General features: G+C 46.0%; 1 protein-coding gene across 1 annotated transcript; it reads left to right on the top strand.

Annotated features, from left to right (window-relative positions):
- The first annotated feature begins 745 nt into the window (after positions 1-745).
- LOC135910946 (prolyl 4-hydroxylase subunit alpha-1-like) lies at positions 746-10,485 on the top strand. Its single transcript, XM_065443017.1, has 2 exons — positions 746-1,753; positions 9,785-10,485. Exons 1-2 carry the CDS (start codon positions 764-766, stop codon positions 10,322-10,324), a joined length of 1,530 nt encoding a protein of 509 aa, XP_065299089.1. The 5' UTR covers positions 746-763; the 3' UTR covers positions 10,325-10,485.
- The last annotated feature ends 477 nt before the right edge of the window (positions 10,486-10,962 follow it).

Below are 10,962 nucleotides of genomic sequence, written 5' to 3' on the forward strand. Positions count from 1 at the left end.
GCCGATCACGTCAGCAGCATTCATTGGAATCTGTGAGATGTAGCGAGTGCCTTAATCATCTGCTGCTTAAATCTCAGCACTCAAGCCTACATCTGTGCTGCTTTGATTCATAAAGGCAACATGCCTCAGAGAAAGGTCCCTGTCATTTACCGCTGCAATGTGCGCCCCGGAAACTAGGCTGTATGTGCTTCCCTCTTCTCTTTCTCATTCTATCCCTACCAAGTCCCTTCGTGCCACGTCAGTCAGAACTTCCCCTTCTTTTCCTACTTACCTTGTTACACAAAATTCCCTATCATTATTGATTTTAGCCTTAAGGACCCTTTACGGGACATTACATAAGTGGGGAGAGGGAAACGAGAAAAAACCATGTCATAAAACAAACGCAAAGAAACAAATACGCAGTTCAATAAAGAACACAATTTCTATTATTAATATTGGATAGCGTAATAGCGGTCGTGGAAAATTAAAGCAAACAAAAACGGACAATACACAACAAAGGCGCAGCAGAAGAGGAAAAAAAACATAATTGCAAAAATATATGCAATGTATATCTGCTTGTGTAGCTTGTTGGTGTCAGACAGATTAAGTATCGTATTCCTGCTGACGTAAACGGTATCGGTGTCACAAAGTAGCTATGTGTCCAAGCAACAAACGAACTGCAATGGCATAACTTCGTTATTTTCCGCCTCTTGAAAGCAAGGCAGTAGAGAAGGTTGCACAGCGTCATCTAAAGAAGACGAGAAAGTACCCAAGAACTTGGATAATGAACTATCTGTGGCACTTTGTTTTCTTCCCGTTCGCATTCCACCTAATGACGTGCTGCGACGACCTGTACACATCCACGCAAGACTTGGAAGAAGTAGTTCGTACCGAAGGACTTGGATACGACGACGGACGTTTCCTACTTTTGCTCGAAGAAATTCGCTTGCTGAGAGCCCTGCGTGAGTTCGAGCAGTTTCTGGTGAAAGTCTCGCGACGCGCGGGAAGAGATGTGCTGAGTACTTTCTTTTTCGTCAACCGCCTCTCACGTGTTCACTCGCATCCACTGTTTCTTGCTAAGCGTCGGCCACTGAAGGCGCTGCGGGCCGCCTTCAGGTCCCCTTCGTCAGAGGAGTGGTGGCCCACGGATTGCGATCTCAGTGGAGCTGCCACCGCAGTCTGCAAGCTGCAGCAGGTCTACGACATATCGGTGAAAAGCATGTCAGCAATGCATTCCCGCTTGCTCCTTCCAGTTTCAACGGAAGATCTGAAGGACGTGTCCAGGGGCTGCTTTCTCGTGGGGCCTTTCGGCAAAACGTCCGAATGGTGCCGGATGGTTGATGAAGCAGCTTCTCTGTCTGGTAACAGGCTTGACCGCAAGATCCAAGTGGGCCTGAGCTGGCTTCAAGCAAACGACATCAGGTTCCTTCCTTGGCGGCAAAGAAATAAGGAGAGAAGAGTGTCCTATCCCTTGCCACCAGAAACAGACATCAGTGATTACCAATTCACTTGTACTAAAAGTAGTGATCTGAGGCCTTTGTCCAGCGAACTCGTCTGCAAGATGTCCACAAACTACGGAGACCCGGATTTGCTACTCCAGCCCTACAAGATGGAGGTACTCTCCCTGAAACCTCGAATTGTGCTTCTGACGGAGTTCCTCACCACGGCAGAATTAAAATACATTCGGGCCGCGGCGCAGAGATGCCTTCGACGCGGCGAAGTATACACAGGCAATGGGCCGGATGGTTCTACCAGTTGGAAACGCACCAGTAAGGTTAGTGTATATCAGCGATATGTTGTTTTTAATGTGCTCGCTTTGTCTGGCTTGATTTTTCGATGAACGACCATGCTGTTGCGTCTGAAGCTAGCCTTCCTGCACGTCTCAGCACTTGTGCAGTTACTTTCCCTCGGAAGCTTTTCAAATCTGTGTATTGCAAGCATGGGTTCGACGCCCGGGATGCATGGTCGATGATGTGCAGCAGTGTTGCTTTCATTTTACTTTTCTTTTTTGCGATGCGGTACTTGAGCGCGCATGGCATGTTTCAACGCACAAGTGCCTGAAAAGGAGGCTTTTATCTTCAAAAACATCGCAAAGGATATCCCATGCTAGAGAAGAATAAGCACGCTGTCAATGGCCAGAAGAGCGCGCAAGGAAGCTCTACGGGAAGTTCAGTGTTAGTGTGGTGATAATGAGCCAACAGAGGCGCGAAACGTGCGACAGTAATAACTTGCGCAAGATGTGTGCGCTGAATTCCACCAAAGTTTAAAATTTGCCGAAGTACTCTAGGATGATGCGACGAACTGCATTCTGATGGCTATTGTATGCACCAAGTCAGCTTATATTCTGTATTCTGCTTAATTTCATAAGTCCAAGATAATTAACTAACTTAGCAAGTAGTAACTTTAGGGCAACGCTCTCAATGATAAAGTCGTAATGTTTTACGAAATATCACATTCAGGAGCTCCGACCTTTCCACCGTGTTGCCTTATTTTTTTTTCTACATCCTACAGAATGCCCACGAATTCTGAACGAAAGCACGTTACATACCCACTTGGGCGTAGTGTTTGCGTTGCTCTCAATCTCGCCACGTATGAACGAAAAGCTGATTTAGTGAGGTGTGTCGCCGTTAAAAATGTGCCAAGCAGTCGCAAGGATGTCTCCTTTTCATTACCATGAGTCGCCGCGAACGAAATAAGTCTATAGGCTCAATCACGGGTCTATGGCCTTTGTCACTGCCCTGTTACTTTTTAAGTGGCAGCGCACAATAGGCTAAAACGTGCTGTTCGTTAATAATTGATGTGTATGAAAGCACTGCAATCGCGACGTGTAAGGAGGGCCTGTCACATGTTCTCTTCTGATATTTCGCGCGCTTTCTTTAGGCAGCAGCAAATAATATTTACGTAACATGCGGAAAATTAAAATCAGCTGAATTAGGTTTATGCTGCGAGTGATCTACAGCTTTCTCATAAGAAAAAAGAATAAGTCTGGAACTTACTAAGTAGTCAAAATTAGTTAGAATGAAAAAAAAAATATTGTGACTTGCTGAATACAGTAGCCAACAGCGTGTATTTGGTCGCTTCTTCATACAGTGCTGCGACATATTTTAAGTCATGGCAATAGTTATGTGGGATTATCAGTTGAGAAGCAGCATAATGTAGAGTTCTGGGGTTAATATCCTGCGGCCGATCAGTTTGGGGCTTCGAATACGGGCTGCGGTGGTGGTATTTGGACGATAGAGGAAGTGGAAAATACTCGAACTTTTTGACCTGACTCAGCGGCTATGCATGGCCGCATTGCTACCGGGGCAGAAGTGCTCGTGTGATGTGCCTTGAATCAACGTTAAGCTAGTCCAGTTGGTCAGAATTTGTGTGCATGCCCAACTGGCCTCATGGGCACGCGTGAAGAAATCATTTATGCCATAGTTTCGTACAATAATTACTGCGAGAAAATTTGCTGGTGTGTCTGCGCGAGCGACGGGTAAGGTCGTTCAGCCAATATACGACAAAAATGGTTAATTGGACTATTTGAACGTGGCGGTTCAAGCAGACCAGAAATAAACCACAGTAAGAACGAAAGGGGAAGCAAAGCCCTTTCGCAACGAAGACCATATCTTCTTCTCACAGACCCCCTCCTCCTCCTCCTTTACACCTAGGAAAAAAAATCCAGGGATTCTGCCCGATTCCCATGACGCCCGTAGCGACAGGATGGCCGTTAGCGATCTTACAGTGAGACTGAGATATCCTTCGTAGGATTACTGCAATTGCACGTGAGAACGTTGGGATGATGCGACCGAATTACGTCATCGCTGAATTTTCCTGTTCCTCTGAAATGCAATTCGATCAATCCGTATAGGGCCAACGTGCCAAGGAATGTAGTTAAATATACGATGGCACACGGAACAACATGTTCGATGCTTTTATATTTTTTATTTTAGTTTTCTTGATTACCATAGTTATTCGTGTCGTTTCGGATATGGTAAAGAAGATATTTTGTTTTCTTTGATATACACGATATATCTTTGATGCGGCTTGCTCGCTGAATCTCGAAAGGCGTTTATTGACAAGCCAGGTAGAGTTAGACGCGACGGCCTTGGTCAGCTGAGTGCCTATCGAGATGCAGCTAGCCAGCCGCACGCCGTCTAAATCCTTCTTCACCTCTCTTCGATACCCCACGTACTGTTGAGGCGTAAACGCATTACACACGTAAGAGTGTCACTGTATTGGTTGCTGCACTATGCACATGTTAGCGAAAAATGAATGGACATCAGATAGCACAATCGGCACCGGCGTTTCTTTTGAGTTTAGCGATTAGTGAAGGCCATTAGTTCCCTATATGCAGGTTCACTAAAAGAAGCTTCTACTATATCTTCAAAGGGATATTTCTGCTGTTCCATTCAATCGAAGGATGGAAATGTCAATGTTGTATAAAAGCCGGCGCGAGTGTAATATAATTCTTCCGCTTTCAGCATGCAGCCTATTCGAATGCCTCTTGATTACTGTGAATAAAGCAGTCAATTTATAGATACGATAATAGATTGACTGGCTGATTCATTCATTCATAACTTGAGTGATTGGAGGACTCTGGCGGTCTGACTGGTTGCCTGGTTGGCTGGTTGACTAGCTCGCTGTTTGCCTTGTTAGTAAGGGTTGGTTGTTCGGCGGGAGGAATGGCTAGTTAATGGCTTGTACTCGCTCACTTCGTACTCCATTCCACTCGTCTTCCACCCACGTGTGGATCGGGGTGGAAGTGCACACTGGGGAGCATGTAAAATACTGATGTACGCTGAATCTGCACGAGTAGATTGCACGCGCACTCCGACTGGACGACGAGAGGTCAATTAACAGCTGACAATTTGCCAACAGCAGGCGACTAATACAGCTGCGTAAGTTTACAACCATCCAATCTTTATCAATGAGCACGCGTATGAAGCTGGAGTACAGCTTGCTGGTTTGCTTGCGTTTCCTTGTGCATGCTTCCTTATAATATGACAGTTTTAAAAGTGGGGTAAATACTTTATAACATCGTATGCTTCCTCTCATATTTCTTTACACATATGAACCACTAAACGGACAACCCTGGATAAGACAGACCTTTTTGGAAATTTAATGTTTGCTGCTTTTTAAACTTTCTAAAGAAAGTAAAGCCTTAACTCAATCGGAAAATTATACATGTGCTCAGCCATGGATGAAGTTTTTACCGTGTGTAAATATGTTGTGCATAAGCGGTAAATTTGTTGCAACAAGGAAGTGAAGGTTAAGCACCACGAGTGTGAAATTCATTATGACTGCCATAAAAACAATGTGCACCTATAACGGTCGCCTAATGCATGAATACGCATCAGTTGTTTTCAAGAAAAGAATAATAATATTAATAATATTAACATTATTAATTGACATTGCTGACGAGACAACTTGCTTTGAGTGAAGTTACCTAGTTACATATCCCATAGTTACATGCCCCTTTACTACTTACCCATACCTCATTCAGCATTTAAACAATGTGTGGCACATTACCAAACTGCACAAAAATTAAGCAGTACCATGACAGGCATCCTCCCACTCTCAGCTATAGCAACAATCAAGTATGATCGACTTGAGACCGTTTGGTGCTGTCAAAATTATCTGTGCGTGTCTTCTTCTGACTCTTTTCTCTTCTATAATAGTAAACTTGTATGGAATGCACGTGATCTCCTAAAAAATATTGTAAGCTCTACTCAAGTTATTTGACTTGTTGTTTATGTAGCAAAAAGATAGCTAGGGTGTGGTAATGCAGAGCCACATTTAATAAAAACGAAAAACACATAGCATAACATAAACAACTGGCCAGTACATGTATGTTAGCTGAAAGCAACCAGGGATTATCCGTGACTAAGCTTCGCAATGAGTACAGTGATCTCACGTCTTGTGAAAAGGCTTATGCTGTAAGTAGCCAGTACGTACACGCATTCTTCAGATGAAGAAGTTGCTCGACTTTCGTGGTGACTCGTGCTTCACAGGTAGCGTGGCCGGAACCCCAGAACTGTTTGCCGAACGCTGACAATCGTTGAAGAAAACGGAATAGAAACCGTTTGTAATAGGTTTACGCTATATAGCGCCCCTGGAGTGTATAGTGCTTGAGCAGTTTGGATCCTTGGGTACGCAAGCCGCTTGAACCCCAAATTATGAAGCTATTTACTTCACACAATATAAAATCTTCTAGAAGATCCTGTTCTTCACACCAGTGTTCACATGATAAAAATGAAGGCTGCCCTAAATACAGTCGTGTCATTATGATGCTCTCCGGCAAGTCCCCCTTTCATGACAGCGCTGCATATGTTAACACAAATAACTTTTAAGATGTTCCCGAAATTATCTTCACCGATATAGGTGCCTTCAAAAGTGCAGTAATACCTTTTGAAACAAATGACACGTGTAGGAAGCAGAAAAGGTCGATTTGATAAGGTTTCACTATCGGACCACCTGCAGGCTTGGTCACGCTTTTGCACGATTCACATCTGAGTATTACGGCAAAGAACGTGCTGTTTTACGGCTTCCACCACCGCGACATTTCGCAAATACTGTGCAAGGTAAGTATACCCGGTAGCAAGCCCAGATTAAGCAGCTTTCTAACAAAAAGAAACCTTTGTACGGATCAGTTAAGCGTCTGCAAATGATGCAGGATGGGCAACCTACAAACGCGCCACGTATAACTACACAACAGGGCTTAAGCAAGCTAAGGATGCGTCTTTAAGGAACACATTGCCATCCACGCTAACTACTGATACCAGAAAGTTGTGGTGCACTATTAACCGAAAACATGACGCTATCATAACTCTTGTTGATGGCACTGATAGCGCAATTTTCCCTGCTGATTGTGCATCCGTTTTAAATGACGTCTTTTACGCATAACTTTTCCAAACACGTCCAACGTCCATAAAACGCGTCCAACTACACTATCTTACGACTACGCCACAATGTACGCTCGCCCACAAAATATTGCGACGCGCGCGAGCGCCTCGCGAAACAGCCCGGCGCGCCGTCGAACAGCGCACCCCTGTTGTCGAGACCGAAGCCTGCGCGCATACACGTCCCTCCGGGACAGCAGGCGTGCATGTTTCTAGGCTTTCTCCTTGCGCGCCGGCGATATCCGAATGTGTGTTTGCAAGTTCACTTCTTCGTACCGTTACTGTGCATATTTATTGACGCCGTTTAATAAAAAGACTGGAGCAAATAAAAATTTGCTTTCGAGTTTCGATAAGAATTAAGTACTTCCGCAAGAAGTCGGCTGTCGTCTGCTCGCTCTTGGTCGTTGCCGCCTGCGTATGAATTTCGACTTTGGCTGCCGTGTTCATCGGTGTCGTAGCCGTCGGGTCTGGCTAATTTTGATTAGTTTGCAGCACTCGACTAGCCACTAACCCTACGAGACTTCAGGTCAGACCACACGTACATTTCCCAGCGCGCGCTCACTCCAGGCCTCTCCTGGTTACACGCATTGGCAGACTTCGCTTCGTATTGAGCTATTCACAGCGCTTCAAAATGTGCAAGCTCGATATGGCTACTATCCGTCAGGTTAAGCTGGTGCAGGACAACGCCATTCTGCGCCACACAGCAGGGCCAGCCTGTAGCACATGAGCATGAACGCGCCCTCCAGCCCGGTCGTGCATGCGCAAAGCGAAGGCTGCTCATTTACGCACTACGGTTGAATGTATAGCTGCGTTCGCTGCGTAGCGTAGATTTCCCAGCTGCCGCGACGAGCCCGCTCACTGAGCGCACGGCGGCTCGTAAAGGGCAACCGGGTTTCGCACGTCGTAGGGGCCAAAATCGGAAATAGTGACATCTGCGTGAACATTCAAAATCAAATTTGAATGGCGCTACAGAAAGACGTTCTGTAGGTGGAGCGCTGCGGGCACGCCTGACTAAGCCGTAGCCTTCGCAGTGCGAGGCATTGCAGAAGGAACTGGAGCACAGCTAAGGGGCCCAAATGTGATCACTGACTGCCAATAACTCCACTTCTGCTGAACGCATGGAAATACTTTTTGTCGCAAGGTATTTCTCCAACAGCCATATTTAATTATAAATGCATTTTTTCCACTTGGATAGAAGTGTTTCAGGGTTCCTTTAAGCTCACAGTCTGGTCCGGCAACTGCTCCATCTGTGCATCTTTTCCGCTGTTCAGAAACGTATTAAAACGCCTCAATGAGTTCAGCATCTCGCATATATGTGGGTAGATACGCATTATCCTCAGTCCTTCGGGGAATATATTGTGTTTCGCGCACGCATTTTGCAAGCCTCTTCTTTAAAGAATGTCAAGAAGAACCTTCCTTTCGACCTTTAAGCACGAGTAACACCTAATCAGATGTTTCTTATAGCCAATCAATTGACATTCTCTGCTTAACAAGCCTCTCCCAGCTTCGCAGGGCTCAACTTGGAAACAAGCCGATGCTCTTCATATTGGATAAATGAGAGTGCTTTCCAATTGGTTGAGTGCCTTTACTGCGCAAGATTCATGTGGTGGGGGCAAGGTGAGCGAAAGCGGCAGCGTATTACGCCATTTCCTTACCACAGGCTGATCGCTGCTCCGACTATTGGTGGTCTTGAGAATGTTTTTCTGCAAGAGCTTTCTCCCTTTCATTTCCATCGATACCAACACATGAGGGTATCCACTGAAAGGGAGTGGTATAGCCATCGCTTAAATATTTGAATAAAGCTAGTGAGTTCCGACACAATTTGTCAGAAGGATCAGCGAAGAAGGAACCAAGACGGCGTTCTATGCAGGGCACCGTTTATACCTGCTTAGCGCACTCTCCGTAACTGTCGATGAGACCGTATGCGAAATTCGGCTGAGCAGGAACCTTCAACCACACTAACTTGCCGGTGCGTGTACACTTGCAGGTAATAGTGACGAGTTGTGTCTAGGTGTTGAAACACTGAAGTGCGTAACTCTAAAGATGAGAATACTTGCAGCGGAAACCAGGGATGCTAAGATCATAAGTATTACAGTCTAGCAACCAAGACGGATAAGTTGGATGCCTTTGTTTGGAACGGTTGTTGTTGATGGCGCGTACTTATTGCCACATAAACATGTGAATGAGCTCTAATGCTGCCCTACAAAGAAGGGCGTTGCAGCAACGGGCTCGCTGCGTCGAAGGAGATCTCTCAACGATACTTTCGAAGACAAAAGACGACGCGGGAGACACTGAGCCCCGTGCATAACTGTTGTTTGGCGCTGGCTGAGAAACAACCAAAGACAGGCGGACATACTTCTTGTGGACTATCTGTCATTCATGCTGCCTCTGGAACTGAGATATTAGCTTCAGTGGATAAAGTATGCGATCAGTCACTACAGCAGCGCGGACTTTCTGCATATACTTCGGGTAGTTGCCCCAGCGCACGCCCGTCATGTGTTAAAATTCGCAAAACCTTTGCGTCAATAGCACACTAATTAAGTCGGTGAATAGAATGAACAGAGGATGGACACGAGCGCTGTGTCTGTCGTCTGCTATTGCGTCGCCTAAGAGCGTTTTCGCTTGGCCCAATGAATCTCTTTTATGCTTAATTTTCAACACTGTAGGCGATCAGTCAAGAAGCGATTCTGCTGTCCACCCGAACGGCCAGGAAAAGAACACTGCTCGCTTGACAAATTGTGTGGTGCCATAGCCAACTGCAACCATGTATAACTTTGCTCCTAAGCATGGAGAAAAAAAAATAAGTGATAACTTCTCAGCTGATAACGATAGACTTTAGTACCACTAAAACAGTTTGGAGCCTTGGAGAGCATTCCATATTTGTTTCTCATTTCTGATCGCCGGACGCTTCTATTTTGTAGGTTGGCTGGCTCTGGGACATAGATCACCCTGTGCTGCAGCGCGTGACTCGTCGGATAGCTGTAGCAACAAACCTATCCCTGCAGTCAGCCGAGGACTATCAGGTGGCCAACTACGGCATCGCAGGTCATTACACACCGCACACGGACGCCATGTCATTCGACAAGATAGCGGACCACATCGACCGCAAGGATGGCAACCGGCTGGCCACCATGCTGATGTACCTTTCTGACGTGGAAGCGGGTGGCGCCACCGCTTTCGTGAACCTGGGCGTCGCCGTCAAACCAAGTGCCGGCACTGCCCTTTTCTGGTACAATGTCAAACCGTACACTGGCAGCGGTTCCCCAGAGTACTTTTCTTTTTGGCACCAGAAAAGAGCGTCTGACCCACTGACGGAACACGTCGCATGTCCCGTTTTATCGGGCTCAAAGTGGATAGCTACCAAGTGGATACACGAGAGGAACAACATCGACGTACGCTACAACACACCAGGCGGACAGTTTCGCCAGGACAGTACCAACGATTGTAAAACATTTGGTTAGTTCGCAAGTTCCTGCGACTGCGATTTCTCTTAGTGATTCTAAGAAAACAGTGACGCTTTACTGCACGAAAATGATTTCGGTGTCGGCGCTGCTTTTTAGGGACGGTGGTATCAGTGATTCGTACTTTTGCACTCATGTCTGAGTGCACTGGGAATCTTGGTTTCATTTCTGCCGCTCTGTATTAAATACCTGTCATGAAAAGTCACTTTTTTCCGGAAGGTGAAGCATCGATAGAGACAGAAAGGTATTAGAAAATTACACTAAGTAAGGTTTGTAGTGTGTTCGGCCGTATACATTACAGTAAACATTCGCTTACTAATTACATTAAAAAGCATGGTGTCACGCAAGCACAGGCAAGCATTAATAGATACCACTCGATTACCGCGAGCACTCGCTGTCATAACGCTAGCGTGATGAAGAGCGCCGGCAGCGGGGAGCGAACGCTTCGTGCTACCTCTCGCTTCACTACGTCTCGAAAACATGAGATTATACGCTATCTGCAAAAACTGTGCGAGTAGGAAGACCGTTCCCGTGGTGTCACCAGCCACCTCGGCTTGCCTTTGTACAGGATCAGCCGATTACCTTTAAGATGCGGCGCAAGGTAAATATTCCTGGTAGCGAAGCTTCTATATAGAAGC

This window comes from Dermacentor albipictus, chromosome 2, assembly GCF_038994185.2.
Source record: "Dermacentor albipictus isolate Rhodes 1998 colony chromosome 2, USDA_Dalb.pri_finalv2, whole genome shotgun sequence".
Lineage (NCBI taxonomy): Eukaryota > Metazoa > Arthropoda > Arachnida > Ixodida > Ixodidae > Dermacentor > Dermacentor albipictus.

What these genes read in the sequence shown, in the direction of transcription:
- LOC135910946 (XM_065443017.1), top strand. Translation starts at nt 764, where the DNA reads ATGAACTATCTGTGGCACTTTGTTTTCTTCCCGTTCGCATTCCACCTA. An exon ending in GTTGGAAACGCACCAGTAAG is followed by an intron (nt 1,754 to 9,784) that starts GTTAGTGTATAT and finishes TCTATTTTGTAG; the next exon opens with GTTGGCTGGCTCTGGGACAT.